This window comes from Polyodon spathula, chromosome 8, assembly GCF_017654505.1.
Source record: "Polyodon spathula isolate WHYD16114869_AA chromosome 8, ASM1765450v1, whole genome shotgun sequence".
Classification (NCBI taxonomy): Eukaryota; Metazoa; Chordata; class Actinopteri; order Acipenseriformes; family Polyodontidae; genus Polyodon; species Polyodon spathula.
This window is the reverse complement of record NC_054541.1, coordinates 33234419-33259000: the sequence shown is the minus strand read 5'-3', so window position 1 is coordinate 33259000 and position 24582 is coordinate 33234419. Positions and strand designations below refer to the sequence as shown.

The window sequence follows — 24582 nt, the reverse complement described above, 5'->3', positions numbered from 1 at the left end:
CCTTTGATGTAAACTAAATCAGTTAGAAAAATATCACTAGAATTATGGGGTTTTAGTAAATCTACTAAGGATACTGAATTCATGCTTGAATCACACTAAACGCTTCAAAGGGTTAAGTTGCTTCAATAATTGTGAAAACCTTAAATAAAATGCCGTTACTGTGGTTTCAGTAACAGAAACCTATAGATTAAACACCCAGTATGTCAGTCTTCATTGTAGAATGTTATCTATGTTCCTTTCTTCAGTCTTTCACAAGATAGTTGTATACATTTTAAACAGAGATTATATGGACCATGCAATTGAAAATTTGGTGGTACAGATCATTGATGCATTATAATTCTGTATTTCCCTAATGTCTTTTCTAGTGCATTATATTTTAGAAGCTTGTTTGCAAATGATTCCATAAAGATATGCAAATTCTATCTGGTCTATTTATTAAGCATACATTTGGGGAGGGTAGGGGGAGAGAGAGTTTGAACATTGTGGATTTGGAGCATGCAAGTCAATGATTGCTTAATGTTCTAGTAGCTAATTAAAAAAAAAAAAATGTCTGCTGTTGAAAAGCTGGAATGGAACAATATTTTTTAGAGCAGTCCCTTGATATGAGCAAGTGGCACATGGTCTATTAATGTATTCTTAAGTTAGAGTATTGATAATCATAATTGATCTAGATTGTCTAGATACATATTTTTTAAATGATTGTACTATTTATCGTGCAGAAAACTCTACTAATGACGCAATGCACAAATCCCATTTAAAAGTAATTTCTGTGTATCTCAAAATGTTATCAAGGAAAAATCAACTTGCACTGTCTGACAATGGGAAATGGGTTCAAAGAGCAATATGATATCAGCAAACCTGTGAATTAAAGCAATGAAGCATGATTATAAACATCCCCACAAAATGATTAAACAAGAAGTATAAGTAAAAAGGATATTTAAAAGGATGCTGATAAATGAGTAAGAGTCCATTCTGTTTTAAATTGATTTATTCATGCTTTGTCAAATACAATTAGAGAAGGATGTCGAAAGTGAAAGCTAAAATTGATACTTTAGGTTATTATGATAAATATACCCTTAAAATGTTTTATTTATTTACTGATAAACATCTCTACATAAATACATTAAAATATTGTAAGATTCAATTTTGTCACTAGCCAAAACATACGTTTTATGTTTTATCTGGAAACCCCACATTTAACTTTACTGCTTGTTCCAGTATTTCAATGGTTATAAAACAAGTACACTCTTCAAGGTACATAATTTAATGTAACACAAACTGCCTAAACTCATTTTGTATTTCAGCAGTTTCCTGAGCAGTTAAGGCATTTCAGGATATACACAACCTTGATGACAGTCCATACTGTATTGAATGAACAGCAAAAGCAAAATTATAATTGACCTGAAGTATATATTTTAGGTTCATTAGTGCACTCAGCTGCTTCAAAGTGGTTTATTGCACATTCCGTGAGAGGCAAGCTGCATGGGACCCCACTAAACAGTAGAGAGATCGAGCAGCACCATAATAATTTTAATATTTGGCTATTTTTGTTGGAACAAATGAGAAATAGAAGTATACATATATCTTTGTATTTTATTTGTGTAGACATGGTTTCCATCATTCTCTTCATCTGGTATATTGACATAATGGTTCTGTCCTTTGCTGACCATGTATTAGGTTTAGGACACATCATGATTTGTTGAGTTTTAAATTGTTGTTTTAAATGTTGTTTTCTGCCAAAGTGGATGAATTTTATATACTGGGGGAACACTGTTCATTTTAAATGTCATTTCATATATTGTGGTAGTATTAATCTGCTTTAAAATCTTATAAAAGTTTGTAGCAGTTATGCATATTTGCTGCCACCCCCATTACAGCCAATTTTAAAACAAACCAGCATCCGGTAAAATGGAAGCTAGCAGTATTGATCCTTGCAGTGGATTGTGTGGGTGTTCCAGCTACAGTGTATACATGTCCATTCCAAGTTAATTTATTGGGAGTCATTGTTAGGTTTTTATACGAGCTGATCAATTCTAAAATTCTATTGTGGCTGCAGCATATAGCCAGAATGATGGTTAGCTGTTTGTAGATTTTCAGTTTGGTCATCATCCTACTAAATCTAAAAAACACAGATCTAAAACAAATGAAGCAACATCTTATTATTTTGTATCTATCTGAAATGGCTACCCCATATGTACTGGACTGTACATCAATAAGATCAAGCCCATCTTGGTTATACACCAACATCTACATGTCCTGTTATAGATTGTGACATTGTCTGCAGTACCATTCTAAAGGAAATACAACAAAATGTATTTTAAAAAAACAGCCAACAATCAAAAGACAAATACATATCAGAGTAACAAGTAGCACTGCACTTCTGAGGTTTGGAGGTTTATAGATTACTAACTGAAGTACCTGGCGTTGCCCATGGAAATTCTATATTTTAATATTTCAAGCATGGCAAATTGGAGAATGGTAGCCTGACTGTTTCCTATAAGTCACCAATCTTGGGTGTCGTACAATACACTCAAACCCATTTTCCTAACTTTATTAATTTTTTTGGTTTTTATCATTTTTGGATGAAAGAGGAGGCCATGCAAAGTTTGGTTGCACTGGCTCCTGCGAGGTCCGAATGCATAAAGGAACAGCTGCAAAACCTGCTTATACCTGCTTATGCTTAAAAACAAAGAAATGACAGATACAATAATCAGGGATGAAAAAGGTAAATTCAAAGATAAAAAAATTTAAATGAATGAAAATGAGGGAATGTAATTCCATGAGTAATGACAGTTATTCTAAATCACCATTAACCCCCCCACCCCCCCCCCCCCCCCCCCCCCCCCACACACACACACACACACACACACACCATATACACCCCCCCCCCCCCCCCCCCCCCCCCCCCCCCCCCCCCCCCCCCCATATACACCCCCCATATCCCCCCCCTGTCACGTCATGTACAACTGTGCATTAGTTATCAATCAATGTTGTGGCTGAAGAGAATACACTCCACAGATCCAGCTGCTTCTTAGCTTGGTAAAAAATCACTGGGGCATTCTACTAAAAAAAAAAAAAAATAAAAAAAATAAACTATATTTAGGATTTGTACACTCTAGAGTCTCCAACTGAAAAAGTCCTATAAGAAATAACTGTATGCCCATAAACACACACACATACAGTTAAAATTATAACACCCCCCTCTGTAAACAACACAGCATACATACTCGCAAGGTTATTAAAGGTAAACATAGTAATCCTGACAGGGTTTAACTGTATAAAATGTGGGCTTTCCTTGTCAAAGCACCACTGACCGTTCAATTAATGCTACCATATTTGACACTGTATAAAGCTGAAGTGTATTACAATTGACCTGAGGGATGTAGAATAGTAGAAAAGTCAGTTTAATTAAGATATAGACTATTATAATCGTTGAATTTCCATTCATGAAGGGAAGTAGCTGAAGCACTATGGGCAGCTGTTGTATGTATAAATAGACTCCCTTTCATTGAACATATCCAGAGAGTCTAATCTTGAATAGTGACCAAGAGAACAGCTTTTCCTATATAGTAACTTTTAAACACATTTTCATGGTATCTACAGTGCTTTTGATATACGCTAAAAATTACTAAAAGACAACCATTTTAACTGATGTGATGGTAACTTTGAACCATTTCATTGTTTAAGTGCTATTACCATGAATGCAGAGAGCTCAGTGACTATGCTAGATTTCTGTAGATAACCAATATCAAAGGGAGACGTGTAGGGCAGTGTTGTGTGATGAACTGCCGATACAGAATGTGAGACATAATAAAAATGTTAAACATAAATAAGTCATAAATACAACATGAAACCAAAAATCCCTCACCCAATGCACTATCGCAGTGAGTTTTTAAATAAAAATACAAGAACATTTATGTCTCTTCCTGTGGCAGCAAACCTCTCTTGTTCCCTGCTCCCTGGTCGTCTCCCTAATGGAGCTCTGGGCTCTGCTTTTATAGGATGTGGCTGCTCCAAATTATCACCAATGATTCTATTTGGGAGCAGCTACATTCTCACATATTTTTGGCAAGGACAGGAACTAACCCCATCCCTGCCAACCACCACAAAAACACACCAAAACACCCACACTGTTTACAGGCATAGCTCTTGCTTTGCCACACATCTATTAGCAGCAACTACACTTCTAATTGTTTAAGTGCGTTAACATCAGATTGTTATCCATTTTTTATTTAATGACTTACAATATGTTTAGAAGTGTTTGATGGTTACCTCTAATCAGGTTGAGAGTGTACTTTCTCTTGCACTCTTTGTATGCCTGACAAAGCAAAGAGTGCGCAAGCAATACACTCTCAACCTGAAAACTAAGATATGCTACTTATGAACATACATTACATGTATCAGTACAGCCATACATTTAATAAATGCCAAATTAATTAGTACTATAAAAAAAGGTGATAAAGATGTTTTGTGTGTATTCATGTTACCAGTCCAAGCTTTCCAGGAGATGCATTTGTTGGACTCTGGGTGTGACTCACAGCAAGCATGTATAATAATAAACAAATTATTTAATATTAGCTCTTAATATGCTATGATTATTCCTTTTTAGCTTTGCCACCAACCAGTGAGGTAGAGACACTAAAATACCATAGCAACGTAGTCAATAAAACAAAGAGGGAAATAGTGTTTTTTTTTTTCATTTTCTTATCTAATGTATTTGTAGTAGCAGCCTTGTACCCTCTAATGGGCACTTTAAAAAAAAAAAAATTAAAATTAAAAAGAGGAATCCCTGATAAATGTCTCATCTGTTGTGGACAAAAAATTTTATAACTGTAAATCCCAGTGTACATTTCGTAACCTTGTGATCATTTACGTATCTGTACATCACTAAAAATACAATAATATTAAAAAAAATGTCGAATAGGTCTAGCTTATCCAATGTATATATTCTATATATATATATATATATATATATATATATATATATATATATATATATATATATATATATATATATAACTTGTATTTAATGTATACAAGTTATACAAACACCATTGATTATAGCCCCTTATACATCAATTGAATCAATTGACAGAAGTGTGATGTGACTTGAAGAATGATACTGAGAGGTCAGTTTGCACAGTAATAAATCACGAATAAAGAACACTCTACATGTGATAAGGTTAAGATGCTAAGAGGGTGTACAAGCAACACTAACCCATTTTACTTCTTTCACTTCAGATATGGCGACATGGTTCCCAAGACGATTGTAGGGAAGATTGTTGGCTCAGTGTGCTCCCTGAGTGGAGTGCTAGTTATTGCTCTGCCTGTTCCTGTGATTGTCTCCAACTTCAGCAGAATATATCACCAGAATCAGAGAGCTGACAAGCGCAGAGCTCAGAAGGTACGTTGTTTCATTTAATAAAGGTATAGAGCTGGTACAGTTATTACTTGCGCTGTCATGTTAAAGTTTCAAGATATTTTCTCATGTACTGCAATAGACATCTAGACTGCTATGCCCAAAACTTTAAGGACTTTCAGAAGGATTGTTTTTTAAAGTCAGTAGTTAAATACATAATGTTTGGGGTCCAGTTAAACCATTTTAATGCTGAAGAGAGGGTTTATTAGTTTATGGGTTTTCAAAGCATTGTTTAACCCCTCTTAAGCAGTTCTTAACACTATTCATATAGAGCCCTGTCATGTGTTTATTCTATTATATTAAGTACTCTCACATTCAATGTACCATTGCCAGTTTTATTTTACTTTTTAAAAAGCATGCTTTAAAAAAAGGATAAAACAAGCCCTGACTGCTACAGACTCAGGAGTAATAAACACTGTATTGAGCCTTTTTTAAGCTTTGCAGAAAATCATACCACTATTATCGTGCAGATATGGATATGCACACCAAGCATAATTCACTTATTTAGAATTTTTCATAGCCACTTTTGTTTAAAAAAATCTGTAATATTGGACATTTATATACAGTTTTCAAATGCATTGCGGTGGGCACGTTGACAAAAACAAATGTCAACTTTCAAAGCTAATTTGAATCATTGAACATCAAAAAAGGGCCGGTGGTAGAACAGTTACCAGTTTACAAGCATGGACTCTTCATTCAAAGTACCTGCCTCTTAAGATTAATTTTCCTAATTAAAACAAAAAAAAAGAAGACACTGAAAGATACTGTACAGTAATGAAATGGCAAACAATTTTTGCCTTTGTGTTTTTTAGACTGGCTCTTTGTGTGGCACCTGCTTATTATGAAGTATAACTGACCCAAAAATATTAAGATGCAGTATGTGGCTAATGAAAATGCAGGCATACCAACTTTGCCACTGCAGCCATTGACACATATTTTAATGAACTGCCCTTCAAAATATAAATACCTCTCATTACAACAAAATCCCAGTTCTTCTGATCAAAGTTTGGACTCCATTTGGTCATATAAATACAGTTTATACTTTGTTCAATAAAGTCTAATTTGTATCACATATGAAATGATAACTGGTTGATAGAAAAGTCTATTGTAAACTATTCAATGTAGTTCATCTTTTTTTGTACAATTAATCTTTTAGCTATATTGCATGTCTCAAATTAGGTTAAGGGATATATTTATGTCTAGCTGCAGTTTATTTTAATTTAACCTGTGTGCACGATAAATATTTAGTTGACTATACTGTACAACAATGATTCATTTTAGTAAGTACTTATTTTTCCCATCCATTCCTCAGAGACCTCCAAGAATGTATTTTTGAACCATACAATATCACATGATAGCTCACTGTTTGCTCTCTGCTCTTAATTTAGAACAGTTAGTCAATACTTTACACAAGAGGCCCTTGAGAAAAATAAGTTTATTCCTGCCAGTATCCAAGGACAGAAATGCAAAACCAGTGGAAAAGCATTCCCAAAAACAACAGTCTGCTTTTCAAGTTAACCAAGTCTCCAAAGGAATTAGGCCACTTCAGAATTTAACATAAGGGCCAAAAACCAAAACCCTGACCATTAATGTAAAATTGTCCTCTTTTTTAATTTTTTTTTAGCAATCTTGATTTTAGGAGTAAGGCTAAACATTCTCAGTTTTTTGATATCTATATGACTGATAATTGTGTCATAACCCTATGCAAAGTTGTTGATACAGTACATAAATAAACCTCCTCATTATTCTAATGAACTCAGTGAAAGTTTACCATGTAAAATGATAATCTGTATAGGAGATTTACATGGAAAAAAAAAAAAAAAAAAAAAAATATATATATATATATATATATATATATATATATATATATATATATATATATATATATTATGAGGGTGCTTTTATAAGATAAAGACAAATATAGTAAATATCATTAGTGTTCGTAAGTGTTCATTAAAATATCTTAACTAAATATAACTAAAGAAGATTCATGAAGGCACATCTTTTCTCAGAATGAATTATTTCCCTGTTTCCCCTGTCTTAAAATGACATAAAGGCTTTTTCTAGCCATGATTCAAAAGATTAAACATAAGGAAATTACTGAATTCATCATATGGTTTACTTGACTGAAAAGTACAAATGCCTTTTTTTTTTTTCTTTTGTTTGTTTTGAAACCATGTTTCAGCTTTTAATAGTGCACTCGGCTGTTCAATCAAATTTAGAAATATTAAAACTGTTGAGGCAAATGAGATGGAAACGGCTAATGCCAGTGTCTTCCTTTCTCCTGTGCAACTTTGAGAGAGAGCTTCATTCTCACCATGTGTTTTTGTTCTTCACTTTAATTAGAACTTTTATAAGGTAAACGATAAAGACTGATAAATAGACAGTCGGTATAGAAAGCTAAATGGCGTGTGTTTTCCAAACAGAAAGCGAGACTTGCTAGAATTCGAATGGCGAAGAGCGGGAGCGCTAATGCTTATATGCAGAGCAAACACAATGGCTTGCTGACCGATACACCTGAGCAGGTAATGGTCATAACTGATAGAGTAGTGCCTAAGGTATGGGATAAATCCATTATAAGTTCATTTTAGTTGAACCATGATCAATTAGGTCAACACAATAATACCTTTCTTAGCATAGCTGGTAACAATTTCAGTAAGATCGTATGTTTGCAAATTATAATGGAGACTGAACTTAAGGTTATATCTGATCATAAAGAAAGCAATGCCCATGTCAGGGTTTATGGGAAACTTATTTACAATGATGTGACTTTATTTCCTTTCATTCAGATATCAAGAAAATGATGTGCAAATATTCTTGTATGTAATATTTCTTTATATGTTTTAAGGCCTCAAAAGAAGCAGGACAGGCCTTCCTTAATAAAACCAACTTATCGTTTGAAAAAGAGCATCATCACTTACTGCACTGCCTAGAGAAAACCACGGTAAGAAATCCAGCTATTCAAAAATATATACCTATCCGATTCAAATGTTATGGGAAAGTAAGTAGAGATTTTAAAAATGCATTACATTTCTTGATTGACTTTTTATTTTTTGTGCTAAAATGCACATCCAAATGATATTTTGGACATCAAATTGTAACATGTTTGTTTGTAGTGTTACTGAATATAATACAGGAAAAATATTCAGTTAGCCTTACAATATATATATATATATATATATATATATATATATATATATATATATATATATATATATATATATATATATATATATATATATATATATATATAACACGGTAGCACACCGGTAGCATGTTTCACATTACAGGTCAGTTTGGACTTGCAGGGTGCAGATTTGCAAAAGTCTGTATAAGATGACTAGTTCAAGCCCAACACTGATAAAAATGTAGAATAGGAATGAAACATTCTTTTCTCAATAGTTATATTCATCATTTCTCATATACTACACATTCCTAGATTTAAGAGAGTTAAGCACTACCTGATTGTTTTGTAACTATCGAGAAATGCCACCCATCAACACGTAATGTGTAGCTTACTGTACTATAAAGGCATGGGTGCTATAAAAAAAAGACACAATACAGGTTGACAGTGAGATATTGCATTCTTCTACATAGTTTGATTTAGCATGCCCTTTTTAAATTGTGTTTATACAACAAGCACTGAAATGAGTCACAGCTGATGAGTAATTAAACATGTATCGTGACAAGTTTGAACATGTTTCCCAATTTACAAAAGGTGTATTTATATCCTCCAGCAACCGAAAAGATGTCTATTGATACTAGAAACCCAAAGTAACCTACTCTTACATCTTAGGAAACAGTAATAAACAATGTAAAACAATGTACGGTATAATGTGCACAGGGTTGTAATAGGGTATTTAGAAAAGTAACTAAGTGAGAGCTATAATACAGACTTGTGTCTGCAAATGTAGTTAACAAGAAAAGCACAGTGCACTAGGGACTTTATTAGGTACAGATACAATAGTGCATATATGTTACCTCAAAATGCATCATACTCTTTCATCTCTCATGCTTATGCAGTAATTGCTTATCACATGATCTGGAGTTGTCATTGAGGTTTTTTTATTCCCCTGTTGTCGTGTTATCATGTAGGGATTATCCTATCATGTGGATTATCCCCTCTTATCAATTTCTTCTTCATCGCTCATAAAGGTACTATTCAAGTGTTTTCATTCAATGTAGCTGAAGCAGTATTGTTTCCTTTTTAAGTTGTGTATTATAATAGTGGCCACTGTGACAGTTACTGGTTGTTTGTCTGCTCTGTGGTTGTGTGTGTGTGTGTGTGTGTGTGTGTGTGTGTGTGTGTGTGTGTGTGTGTGTGTGTGTGTGTGTGTGTGTATGTTTATCAGTGAGTATGATTTAGATGCATTTCATTTTTTTTTTTTTTATGTTGTGTTGTTTCTTTGAATTGAATGGTTATATCTGATCATACAGAAAGCTTTGGCCATGTTAAATGGCAATAACTTATTCCACATTATTAAAGCCACATGGACTTCTGCATAACAGCTGTGCACTTACATTGGCATATGCTGGCATGACTGCTTTTAAAATAGCGCCTGATTGGTTAGTTCAAGAGAACAGTGACTCACCTCATCGTAGATGCATCACCCATACATCAGCCCCTTTCCTCGTGTATTTTGCCCTTAAATCTGCCTCCTCCCGGCTACACCCTAAAGCAGCACTCCACTTCTCCACCTTGTTGCCTGATTTGTTCCATATTCTTTTTTTTTTAATAAATATATAAACAAACACAACTAAATCATATGGATACTGCATAAACTGAGCCTAGCCTACAGTATGAGGTGCTCACTCAGCAACTTTTTATAATGTAAAGGACTTTAATTCCTGGGCGCCGTACATATGAATACGATCGATTGTTCAGTTTACACATTCTATTAAGTATCCCTTAACGCTACAGTTATAGCAGCTACATTCTGGAAATGTAGGTCATTTATTGGTAGAGACAGTTGGTGAATCACTCACTAATGCTATAGTGTCTGGGGCAAATACAGTACGCATTGTGTCTGTTCAATAGCTCTAAAGGCAGGTTGATCAAAAATACTACTGCTGTTCAGTTCTTTACAGTGTAGTAGGACCCTCTTGCTGTTCCATGTGTTTATAAATATAATCACTAAAGAGATTATGTAGTATGTAGATTTAGATTCACCTCTGTAAATACTCATTGGAATTGAAAAAAAAATGTTTTTATTAGCAAGTCAATGAGTGAAAAAGCTGCTTCTGATTGTCGTGTTTTTCTTTTCACTCTTGACCCTATATCTTTGTTTTTTTAGTTGACCAGCAGTGCCTCTTATATTATACCCAAATATTATGCCACTAAGTTACACAAGTTGTAGTAATGACAGTTTAGCAATGAGTTGAAGAATTTAAGTCTACCTTGAGATTTAACTCTACCTTGAGATTTAAGGAGGGGGACACTTTAGGCAAGGTTATTATTTGTATCACTGGTATACAATGGAGTTTAATGTTTAATAATTATTTGGAAGATTAGTCTATAAACAGAACAAGTAAAATACAGACCTAAGTCTACAGGAACCCTAGCTCTTATTCTCCTCTCCTTTCCTTTTTTTTTTGTAATTAGAATCACGAGTTTGTGGATGAAGAGACCTATGAGAAGAACTGCATGGAAGTCTCATCGGTTAACCCTCCAGGCTCTCGCTGTTCATCCATCTCCTCTCAGCATGGGCTCACCTCCACTTGCTGCTCTAAACGGAACAAGAAGACCTTCCGCCTCCCCAACTCCAACATGTCAGGCAGCCATGCAGGGAGTTTGCAGGAGCTCAGCACGATACAAATCCAGGAGAGACCAGTGATATCTAACAGGTACTTCCTGAACATAGCAAAAGAGGTCCTTGGTTTATTACAACAACATTCAGAGTGACGCATTCATTTTTAAGAAATATAGTTGATACCAGGTGGTGTCCTTTACCAGTCAGGTCTACCAGCAAGTGTCCATCCAATCATGACCAGTAATTACTAATATACACCTGCTGAAGCTCTCAAAACATTTTCATCTTCTTAACCTGATAATTAAAAAAAAAAAAAAAAAAAAGAAATCGTTTTACAGAAGCCTAAATACTAAATCACTATAGACAACAAAGTAGATTTAAAAAAAAAATCATTCAGATTCAGATGTAATATCCTGTATAGTACAGTGTCAACTTGCTTGCCAAATTCCCAGTAAACTATATATTTTGAAAAATCATCAAAGCAGACTTTAATGGCAAGGTGGCCTGAGGTTCTCCAACGCTCCAAACAGTTTCTGTTTCCTTGTGGTTGAAGTTAGGCTTCCTGTTCGTTGTCTCAGCAGGAGTTGTCTGACCATCACCCCCTAATGATCCAGGATCATCAACAGCAGCCTCAACAACAGGAACAGCAGCAGATTCAGAGGCAGCAGAAACAGGGTCAGCCCCAGCCTGAACATCCATTCTGTGTGATCACCTCTATTGGTTATATTATAATAGTGCTAACTGACCTCATGCAGTCTGGATGTGAGGATAATGACTATTACCACATTACTTTAAATCCATTTAATTAGTTCCTGTCTCTATTTGATTATTCAGAAGATATTAAAACATTTAATTACAAGTACGATTACTGAATCTGGTTGCACTAAAGAAATATGTACCCCATATCGTTAAGCTAATGTTACGACAATCCCACAATGTAAATTTGTACTTTATTGCTACAAGTATAATTTTTTCATGCCAGAAAGTCATTATGAATTGTGAAAGTTACCAGTTCTCTTGATCTCCGCTTACAGCCTTAATTTCATCATACCAATTTCAGGTAGCAAAATAAAATATATATATATATACACACATATACACACACACACACACATGTCTTTAGTTGTTGACAATTAGTCAAATGATCTAGCACTGCTATAAATCAGTTACAGTTTATTTCACAACTGTATTTTTCCATTCCATTGTACCTGCAGTATTCACCATTTGCCCTGTCCAAAAATGTGATTGATATATCAGAGCAGGAGCGCCTAACTTTGTTTAATAGTGGGGTGGCAAAGGTAAAGAAGAACTGCCGAGCATAACGAGGCGAATTTGTTTCTAAGAAGCTGTGGTAAACCAAATTTTTATTGTTGAATCTTTTTCAAGTTCCTATTTTTGTAATAGTAAACCCATAAAATTGGACAGGTGTTTCAGCATAAAATATAGACTATTTACTAACTATTAAGTACAAACACAAGTAGCACTAAATGGCAGAACCGGTTCCAGTGGCATATCTGCACAATGCTGTACAGTACCTATAACTCCAACATGCTGCTTATTAAAGGGACATGCTACACAAACACAAATAATAACATGTACAACATGTTTGTTGAGATATATATGTTAACAGTTCAAATATTCCTTGTTTGGCTTTGTTTTAAAATGTAGTGCAGGAAGCTAGAGAGTGTTTTTCACGTTTTGTCATCAGACATTGCTGAGCTCAGTTATCACAGCGAAACCAGATGCTACGAGACTTTCAGAAAGTAAACACTCTATAACAGGGCAGTGCTTGGTGCTGATGGACTAAAATAATAAGCCCTCACTTTGCAATGCTTAGTGCTAATTGGTTGAAACATTAAATGCCAGTCCTCACACAGCCGATTCATGACAAACTTACAGGCAGTGCTGCTCATATGTTAACAAGAGTACAGCTGTGTTGGGCCACACCGAAAGCACTCCCACTTCCCCCATCCTTAGGCACCAAAATAAATAAATACATAAAACCTGATGCACCAAGTATGTGAAACTTACCTGCCCCAGACCAATGGAGTCAATGATATACTGAAATCTAAGAGTATCTATTAGTAAGTTTGGATATGAAAGCTGAACATTAATATCCACAAAGAACAACTAAGTTACACGTTTTTATATGAAAAAACAATCGTAGCCAACGTTTTCACTAAAGTAAAAGCAGGCTTGTGTGATTTTGAAGTGTCACTTTTTAAAAAATATTTACTATTGCTTAATCTAAGTTAAAAATAAAAGATGCTGGTGGGAATTGAACTTGAATTTGTTCATGGCCCTGCGGTAACATTAACCTAATTTTTTATTCTAAAACCCAGCATTATTAAATTTTTAATAATGGTCTGATATTCTCTCTTCCTTACCTTTTTTTCTTTTAATAATAGTCTTATACTCTTCTCTTTGTTCAGATATCTTTGCGAATAATAAATACAAAATATATGCTTATATTTAATTATTAATATTTCATACAGTCGTCTCTCCTGACCGCCTGCCGAGTTCACAATCACTTAACAAAGTTTTTTCTTACTGTTTGCTAACGTTAGCCACGGTGCAGACCTTGGGTCAAACCAATAAGTTCGTATAGGGAGAATTTATTGTGATTGTTTATAAATGTGGCCCATCCTCTGAATACTTTTCCATTTTATTTTAAAGATTTTAAAGCACTCCAATGCCAAACACAGCAAGGTATAATACATAAATAATGAATGAAAAACGTGGATGGCCAAAATATTCAAAGTGTGTGTGTGGGGGGCACATGCCCCTTCTGCCCCATGGGGTTAGGCACCTATGTCTAAGAGTCATTTTTACCAACCTCTAGCCAAAGATAGGATATTAATAAAAATAGGTGTTATTTAACAGTCCCACTTGGGGGTAGATTCAATCTAAAGCTGAGGTGGATGTATGTTCTGAGAAGAAAATGTGATGGGAGTTTAGTTTAAAAAATGTAGGGGAAAAAAACTGGGAGGGAATGGTAAGCTTTGTAATACCCAAGGGTTGTATTAATTGAAATGTTACTTTCTCCTTTATGTAGACAAGCGTCTTATTGCAGATGTACCATACTCACAGGATATGTGTGCACGTCAGACTGCACAATCAATTTAAATTTGGTGTTAGACAGAAAGGACTTACAACTTTTTATGTTCTTGTCTGTTAATTTTTGTAATTATCATGTAGGAAAATGAGCATTGTTTAACTTGTCTATTCTAATAACTGGAGCACAAAATAAAAGCACATGTAACTCAATTGCAGCTATCTAACTAGGGGTGCGTCTGAGTGACACTGCATTTTACTTCTCAAAAACATATCCCCCATCTGCTAACAGCACATTCAATACATCCCACAACTTATGATTGTAGATTGAATCACACCATTATATTTAATAGGGATCTGGTTGGGACCCCAAAATTATGCAGATACAAAAGCCCAGTATGTAGAGGGTAGGATTAGGCAGGTTTTTACTATGTATCTCTTTAAAGAATTAAAATGCATCTTGTAAGTCTATATAACCGCAATGCAATAAGCTTTCAGGTTCGGCAGTAGCAAGTGTTCACCTATAACCAGTTATACGTGTTTATGTCTCTGTAGCAACACAAGAAGGCATGAGGTTCCAATTTTACCTGTTTTTAAAAAGAATATGTCAACTAGAATGCTGGAAAGATTACTAGAAAAACAATATCATAAGATTTTTTTTTTCTCTTCTGATAAATGCTTTGTCACATAATTCCTGGTAGTGAAGTCTGTACTGTGAAGCCATTGTCTCCACCTCCTAAATTCCAGATGGTAAAGTGTCTGCAGAATCCTTTGCTCTATAGGCTCTTGCTAGGAGAGTCGTGAGACAGCAGCAGGTGACCCTAAATGAGCTGGCTGGATCATTTCTGCAGTAATTACCAACAGTAACTATATATTCTTTTTTTTTTTTTTCTTGCAGTCGTTCCAGTTTAAATGCCAAGATGGAAGACACAGTCCAACGGAACTCTGAGCATCCGTATGTCACTGCAGCAATAATAAGCATCCGGACTCCACCTGTCACATCACCTGAAGGGAACAACACGTCAGACTCTCCGGACTACTCTCAGCGCAACATAGTGAAAGTTTCAGCATTATAAACTTTTTTTTTTTTTCTGGACACTAAAAAAGGCCTCAAAAGCACATGTTCTGGTTCTGTCCAGTTTTTTTGTGATAGGTCTGGCTAGGAAGAAAGAAAGAAAGAAATTCAGGGCTTTTATTTTCCTGAGTGATAGTTGAGGCAGTGTGTACAGTTTTTGAGGGAATCAAATGATTAACCCTTTACACTTTGTATTTTGTGTATATCAAAGAGGTTGGACCTTCCTAGGTGAAACTGAGATGGTGACAAATATTCTGAGAGTGAAATCAGATGAGCACAATGAGACTTTAGGTGTTGATGCTTCTTTCATTAGAAATTGTGTGTGTGTGTTTTAATACCTGGTCTATGACTTGAAAGAAAATATCAACAGCAACTCTGGGCTCATCAAGTAAAACTTTCAATTTGTTTAAAATGATATGGAGGTGGGAGGATCCCTACTGAATACATTGAACATGGTGCAACACCACAGTCCTAGCGCATGTGCTATACAGAGTATCTGCAGCTGTAACTCAACAGTAAACTTTTCTTAATAGGCATGAACACTTGTGGTTTGTCCAGAAGCCAATCTGTGCCAATATATGTGGCTCTCAAGATGGTTACTGCAATGGTTGCTGAATACTTTACTGTACATACTGTTTTCCATATATTCAGTATTTTACACTAAAACACTGTTTAGCAAATCAGTGGCAAAAGAAATTTCTGTGATATTGGTTTTATATATATATATATATATATATATATATATATATATATATATATATATATATATATATATATATATATATATATATATATATAAATATTTATAAGAGTAATATGACTGAGAACTTTGATATGGAAATGCAAAGGTGATGTCATTCATAGATCACAACGGACTCAAACTAGTCTTTGTATATTTTCTCATTTGTTGTGTGTCGGAGCCCATAGATAAACATGAACTCTCCACTTTTAAATGGGATTTCATGGGCCTTTCTGTGCATTTTAATACATCTAGAGCATAGTGGTGACTTTGTCCCTTGTAAAATATAAACTTCTTCATTTAAGACGAACAGATTTTTTAGTAGGGACTGTATATTGTGGTATGAAATGTTTCATGAAATGAAAGTGTTGAAGTATATAAGTCTAAAGTGTACATTTTAAATATGTAATGAAATTTAAAACATCACGCTTCTCCTAAAATCACCACAAATAACATGAGTTGTGCTATTTTGTGAAGAGACACATTTTTTAAATATACATAAAAAATGTTCTGAACCTAAATGAATTGTGCTGTGTGGTCAAATGTGTTTTAAGATAAAAAAAAAATCTTTCCTTCAGATACACTAGAATGCAGTTCAGCATTTAAATTAAAGGCTCTTCTGCAATGTCATTTATTTGATAATTTCTTGTAAACTATACTTACTGCTCCAAAATAAAAAGAGTTAATTATTTGGGACTAGGGAGAAGATTCAATCTAAAACTAAGGCGGCTTGTGCATTCTGAGAAGCTGCTGAATTGAACAGCTTTTCAGGTTGTTTCTCTGTATGTGTAGCTGTACGCGGCTTCAAATCTAACAATTCCTGAAATGTAGGGAGACTGCTTTAACAATGTAGAATAATGGTAGGTTGGCTCAATAGCTTAAAATATGATGGAAAACAAATGCCTGTAGATCTTTTTTTATTATTATTTGGGGAGGGTGAAAAATTTGATGCAGGTTGTAATGTTTCTTTCCTTTCTTAGTTAATTCTATTATACAGCAGGTTACTCTATGTTTGTGTAGCTGAACCTATATTTTCCTATATTGTTTCATGTAGAAAAAAAACATAAAAAAAATAAAAAAAATGTAAAAAGTTGCTCTTCCCTCCAACAATGACAAGATGAAAATATAGCCAAAAATTGATTGAACTAAAACAAAATAATCTGCATATATATATATATATATATATATATATATATATATATATATATATATATATATATATATATATATATATATATATATATATTGCAGAAGTATTCACCCCCTACTGATAATGTCACATTTTGTTGAATTACAAATAATATATGCACAGTTTTTCAAACAAATGTTTTTATTCAAAGCTGTAGTGGTTAAACTGAACACTGTTATATGAGGAGCAAAACTTGCAAAGAAAATGTACAAAATTTAATTTACTGGTTGCATAAGTATTCAGCCCCTTAAGTCAGTACTTGGTAGAAGCACATTTTGCAGCAATTACTGTTATGAGTATTTTTGTATAGGTCTCTACTAGCTTTGCACAGTACGATGGTAATATCTTTGCCTATTCTTCATGGAAAAAGTGCTGCAGTTCTGATAAGTTTGTTGGGGATTGTCAATGGACTGCAATCTTCAATCTCGCCATACATTTTTGATTGGAATCAAGTCAGGACTTTGACTGGGCCACTCAAGAACATTAATTCTCTTCTTGTTTAATCACTCCAGTGTGGCTTTGGTTTTGTGCTTTGGATCATTGTCCTGCTGAAATGCAAATTTCCTCTCTCTATTCTGACAAGCTTCATAGTCCCTGCTGAAAAGAAGCATCCCCATAACAGGATGCTGTCACCAGCATACTTGACAGTTGGGATGGTGTTGAATGGGTGATGTGCAGTATTGGGCTTGCACAAGACGCAACGCTTGGAATTTGGATCAAAAAGTTCAAATTTTGTCTTGTCTGACCATAATACCTTTTTCCACATATCTGCAGTATCATCTACATGTTTTTTTTTCAAACTCCATACATGCTTTAAGGTGAGGCTTTTTGAGTAATGGTTTCTTTCTTGCCACCCGTCCAGACCAGCTTTGTGTAGGGACCAGCTTATTGTTGATGTGTGAACACTGACTTCCATCTCAGACACAGAAGTTTGCAGATCTCTCAAGGTCAGATTGACATCCTGAACATTTCCTGATTGCACTGCTGTTCAGTTTGGGAGGCGACGTGATCTGGGTAGTGTCTGGGTGGCATGATGCATCTTCCATTTCTTAATGATGGACTTCACTAAGCTGAGAGGGATAATCAGCACCTTTGAAATTTGATTGTACCCTTCTCCTGATCTGTGCCTCTCTACCACTTTATCCCTGACTTGTTTCAAAAGCACCTTGGTCTTCATGGTTGCTTTGTTGGATCACTGTGTGAGTTGCAGCTTGAAAAATTTTAGAACTTGAAGCTACTGCACTAACAAGTAACTATGATGTGATAGGCGCTACAGAAACTGGTCTGAGAGTGATGAGGATGAATATAATATTAGTGAGTATACACTATATAGGAAAGACAGGCAGGACATAAGAGGTGGAGGGGTAGCGCTATACATAAGAAACAGTCTTGAAGCCCAGGTGTTAAACCTGGACAAAGAAATAACGGACAAAAATTCAAAGGGCATAATAATAGGAGCATGCTATAGACCACCAGATTCAGATGGCGAGCAAAATAATCCGTTATACAATGACATTAGAAATGCATGTATCAAAGGAGAAGCCATACTAATGAGGGATTTCAACTTCCCCCATATAAAATGGGAAAAACCAGTGGGGAACACGACGGATGAAATTGAAATGGTGGAAATGACAAATGACTGCTTCCTAACGCAATTTGTCAAGGCACCAACTGGAAACAGTCTTTTCAAATAACGAAGACAGAATAATTAAAACAGAGGTCAGAGAACCACTGACAAGCTCAGACCACAACATGGTCTTATTTGAAATGCTTTTTAAAAACCCCAAAGTAATGACTAAAGCTAAGGTTTACAATTTTAGAGAAGCAAACTATGAAGGTATGAAACAGAGATTAACAGAAGTAGATCTTCAAAAATGTAGTATTGGAGGTGCAAAACAATTATATCCCTAAAGTAGACAAATCTAAATGTAAAACTAAATTGCCAAAATGGTTTAATAGATCAAATAAAAAAAAAATATTCAGCAAAAAAAGACACTTTACAGAGCTATTAAAAGGGATCAAAAACAAAGTACACAGAAAGAGTACACGGAACTGCAAACTCAAGTCAAAAAGGAAGTTAAAGAGAAATAGAAATAAACATTGCTAAAGGAGCTAAAACCAATTCCAAAATGTTTTTCCAATATTACAACAGCAAGAGAACATTCAAAGAGGAGGTTAAATGTCTAAGAGTTACAAATGGCAAAATCATAGACAAAGAAAAAAAAAATAGCAAATATATTAAATGAATACTTTTCATTTCAAGTTTTTACAAAGGAGGATACAGACAACATGCCCCACATCTCAGCCTGTTCCTATCCAGTTTTAAATCACTTTAGCATAACTGAGGCAGAGGTGTTAAAGGGACTGGGAGCTCTTAAAATAGACAAATTTCAGAGAGACTGGAAAATTGCAAACGTAATACCAATCCACAAAAAGGGAAACAAAACTGAACCAGGTAACTACAGACCAATAAGCCTGACTTCTATTATATGCAAACTTATGGAAACTATAATAAGATCCAAAATGGAAAATGATCTATATGGTAACAGTATCCTGGGAGACAGTCAACATGGTTTTAGGAAAGGGAGATCGTGTCTAACTAATCTGCTTGATTTTTTTTGAGGATGCAACATCGATAATGGATAATTGCAAAGCGTATGACATGGTTTATTTAGATTTTCAGAAAGCTTTTACAAAGTCCCGCATAAAAGATGAATTCTAAAACTGAATGCAGTAGGGATTCAAGGAAATGCATGCACATGGATTTGGGAGTGGTTAACATGTACTGATTAGAGGAGAAACCTCAAAATGGAACAAGGTAACCAGTGGTGTACCACAGGGACCAGTATTAGGTCCTCTGCAATTTCTAATCTACATTAATGATTTAGATTCTGGTATAGTAAGCAAACTTGTTAAATTTGCAGACGACACAAAAATAGCAAACACAAACACAAAGTGGCAAACACTGTTGCAGCAGCAAAGGTCATTCAAAATGATCTAGACAAGATTCAGAACTGGGCAGACACATGGCAAATGACATTTAATAGGGAAAAGTGTAAGGTACTGCATGCAGGAAATAAAAATGTGCATTATAAATATCATATGGGAGATACTGAAATTGAAAAAGGAATCTATGAAAAAGACCTAGGAGTTTTTGTTGACTCAGAAATGTCTTCATCTAGACAATGTGGGGAAGCTATAAAAAAGGCCAACAAGATGCTCGGATACATTGTGAAAAGTGTTGAATTTAAATCAGGGGAAGTAATGTTAAAACTGTACAATGCATTAGTAAGACCTCATCTTGAATATTGTGTTCAGTTCTTGTCACGTCACTACAAAAAGGATGTTGATGCTCTAGAAAGAGTGCAAATCAGAGCAACCAGAATTATTCCGGGTTTAAAAGGCATGTCATATGCAGACAGGCTAAAAGATCTGAATCTATTCAGTCTTGAACAAAGAAGACTACGTGGCGACCTAATTCAAACATTCAAAATTCTAAAAGGTATTGACCATGTTGACCCAAGGGACTTTTTGACTTGAAAAAAGAAACAAAGACCAGGGGTCACAAATGGAGATTAGACAAAGGGGCATTCAGAACAGAAAATAGGAAGCACTTTTTTACACAGAGAATCGTGGGGGTTTGGAACCAACTCCCCAGTAATGTTGTTGAAGCTGACACCCTGGAATCCTTCAAGAAGCTGCTTGATGAGATACTGGGATTAATAAGCTACTAACAACCAAACGAGCAAGATGGGCCGAATGGCCTCCTCTCGTTTGTAAACTTTCTTATGTTCTTATGTTCTTTATATACACGAGGGAAATTATCTACAAGTTTAATCACTTTTCGTACAAACAGGCTGAAACCATTTCACTAATTATGTGACCTTTCAAACAAATAATTTGCACCTGAGCTGATTTAGGGCTACAGTAGCAAAGGGGTTGAATACTTATGCAACTGAGATTAAGCTGTTTTTCTCTGTAAAACTTATTTATATTCTATATGCATTTTTTTTAACTTTATCAATGTGGAGTAGTTTGTGTAGATTCTACATGTAAAGTCTAATTTGAGAGGCGTCGCAACACCTCATGTGATTCTACGGTTTCTAAACAAGAAAATTTTGGGGGGGGGGGGGGGGGGTGAATGCTTCTGCAAACCACTGTGTGTGAGTGTGTGTGTGTGTGTGTGTGTGTGTGTGTGTGTATATATATATATATATATATATATATATATATATATATATATATATATATATATATATATAGATAGATAGATAGATAGATAGATAGATAGATATAAATAACACTGACAATAAAGCAAACAATATTCAGAAGATTACACTGCTGCACATTACAACAAGGACATTCATTGTTCAACTTACAGTACATCTAAAAATATGATGCTTTAAATATGAAATTTTTAAGTACTGCAGCTTTGATGCTATCCTGAATCTATTGTGACTGTAGTTTTTGTACGTTATATGCACTAACAGTTTTCAATGATTTGCATTCACTGTCTTTTTAAGGCTTGAGTGTTCATCCCTCCATATTGTGTTTTACTATAATGAGAAGCAATTAAAATTCTTACATGGGATACAATGTCTAACGGAATGCAAAAATATTAAATTGTTGAAGTTTGTTTGCTGAAATTGAAGTCTCCATAAATAAAAAAAAAATAAAAAAATGATCTGTGTATAAAGGCTTAATCCTTTTTTTATGCAAATAAAATCTGTTTGTTATAGGAACGGAAATAGTTTGAAAAAAAAAAAACACACAAAATGTACATTCTTTTTTAAAACATATTGAAACTGTATTCATCAAGCACTGCATGCAGGATTTACAGACCTACAGTAGGAATCAAATCTTCCTGTTTCTTCCAAATTTTGTGAACCTTAACAAAAGATAGATTTTTTTTTTTTTTTTTTTTTTTTTTTTTTTTTTTGTCAACAGATGCAATGACAAATTACTTGAGAAAAAATAAATCTATATTTCTTACAGAATGCAATGCAGAATGCAAGGCCTATTTACTAAAGTATGCAATAATGATGACTGCAGTTTGACTGTCCTCTTACCTTATTATGATGCGATCATTCTGAATGTTTCATAAATGCAATTACTCAAATACTGTTTATTGTGTTTTGTTTGTTTTGATACGCCTGTGGTAAGGGGCTTTTGCCTGAGTTGGAGAGATTTTCAGTTAGTGACCTTCCATAGATTTTTGCAACAAGATCAGCCAAAGTATCTTAAAATCAGCAAGATCCAGCGGTATTTAACGATCTGCCACTTTGGATCAAGTTTCCTGTTATTTCACTGCTGTGCACTAGATGGGGCTGGCACTTACAAATAGAGAGACTTACTAGCTGATCTAGCCCATTAGAACTGAAGAGTAGCTCTGGAAAGCATAGGCAAAGCATTTTAACACACTCTCTCTCTCTCTCTCTCTCTCTCTCTCTCTCTCTCTCTCTCTCTCTCTCTCTCTCTCTCTCTCTATCTATATATATATATATATATATATATATATATATATATATATATATATATATATTGCAATAAGACCCACTCAGAATGTACTTTTTCTGTGGCTTGTATTCATTATTTCCACAGGATGTATGTTGGGTACAGTGCAGAAACTGTATGAGTAGAATGTGGAATGTAATTGTTGCTGTGGAAACTATAGATTTCCAAGTATCATGCAAATATTTACACCAGCACTCTGATTCATCCTTCTTTAAAAAATGTAATTTGAAACTTTCAATAGTTTATTGTATATTATTTACAGTTGATGTAATTCAAAAACTATTACTCTGTATCTACAATCTTTAAAAATAAATAAATAAATGTGGTTGGACACCAGAATTCAGGCAGAACTTGACAAAGAGAATGCTCTCCTGTACTTCTCCTCCAGTGCTCTACTAGCTTCAATAGTGATACAAAAAAAAAAAAAGTAAATAATCGCTGCCATGTTATTTACTTAAAAAGTTACCAACATGCATTACAGACAAACATCTGGTTCACTAATCTTAAAAAGAAAAACAGAATTAACCTAAAAAGAAACTCCATTACACACCCCAACTCAGAGCATCCAAGTAAGTGTCAACAGCAAGCAAATTAGTGTATTGTTTTAAATTAAAGTAACTGAACTGAAACTGTTTGTAACAAACCCAATGTGAACATGAGCTTATTTACCATGCTAGCTAACTCACTGTAACTGTGGAAACTGTGTCGGGCCTGCGCCACAGGTGGGCACTAGGGAGCATTGCCTGGCCAGTTTCAACCTTGTGCCCATCCAGTCTATTCTTACCAGCACCCTTAATAAATCATGAATTTACAGTACAAATTGCATAGCTTTTTAGTATGTTTTGGTCAACTTTGTATTTCTGCTATGATGTGTGCGTCTGCTTCAAATATTTATGCATGTATTTTCCCTTTGCAATGCCCAGGATGTCCACTCCTGATTATTCCCCCTTTCCACAAAGATAACCGCTGTACATTCAATAAACAGGGGCATGGCTTGTACAGTGCGAATTGAGTGGTTGAAAGAAGTATACATACCGGTATTTTAAATATATATCATAAAAGCTACAATGATGGATATTAGAAACTGGATAAACAAAAGTGTGTCTGATACTAGTCGGAAATTGGTATCTGAGACTCGAGGCAAGAAAGTTAATAGTGGGATTCCTGATAGACAGCCAGCAACTGTTTCAGGACACTCAGCAACAACTCCCCCTGGATAATTTAGGCAAGTTCATTTTTGCATTTAATTATTGAGCCTTGCCTTTATATTTTGTTGATATGCTGACAGTTACAGAGCCCGGGAGGAGACATAAAAGAAGAAAAAAAAAGAGATCTTGTGCGCATGGCTTACTATCGAGATACCTATCTCCTATCTATGCTGAAACATACAATTGCTTTAGATCCCAGCAAAGATGATGAACAAATGAACAAATCAAAATACTGAATCCACTACCCTATTCAGAAAGGCATACAAAAAAAAAAAAAAAAAAAAAAATATATATATATATATATATATATATATATATATATATATATATATATATATATATTTATATTATATATATATTATAGAGATCTAATATATCAATCTCTCTAGAAGAATACATCTATAATAATGATGTTGGTCCATTTTCTTTAGTTAATAATATTTATACAGGAAATTTGTTATCATAAAATAATCATTAACATAAGAAATCAATAATTGCAGAACAAATCTTCAACACTGCTCAATAAGCTGGACAGATGCCCCTCATTCTAAAATATTTTCTTAAAAAAAAAACCTTTCTAAGATAAGCACAATGGGAATCAGGCTTTCATAAAACCATGTCTTAGTTTGCAGTT

The 24582-nt window shown here is 34.5% G+C and overlaps 1 protein-coding gene across 3 annotated transcripts in view; it reads left to right on the top strand.

Annotated features, from left to right (window-relative positions):
- The window catches only part of kcnd2 (potassium voltage-gated channel, Shal-related subfamily, member 2), a 96592-nt gene extending 80616 nt beyond the window's left edge, over positions 1 to 15976 (top strand). The window contains exons 2-7 of one of the 3 annotated variants that reach the window (XR_005950752.1): positions 5242 to 5404; positions 7846 to 7944; positions 8268 to 8363; positions 11022 to 11263; positions 11748 to 11844; positions 15122 to 15196. Coding sequence is in view for 2 of the 3 variants with exons in the window: in XM_041257651.1 (XP_041113585.1) it covers positions 5242 to 5404; positions 7846 to 7944; positions 8268 to 8363; positions 11022 to 11263; positions 15122 to 15299 (778 nt within the window). In the remaining variant the exon portion in view is untranslated. Of the gene's footprint in view, positions 1 to 5241; positions 5405 to 7845; positions 7945 to 8267; positions 8364 to 11021; positions 11264 to 11747; positions 11845 to 15121 lie in introns of all 3 variants that reach the window. The other 2 variants (XM_041257651.1, XM_041257652.1) reach the window with 2 other exon arrangements.
- The last annotated feature ends 8606 nt before the right edge of the window (positions 15977 to 24582 follow it).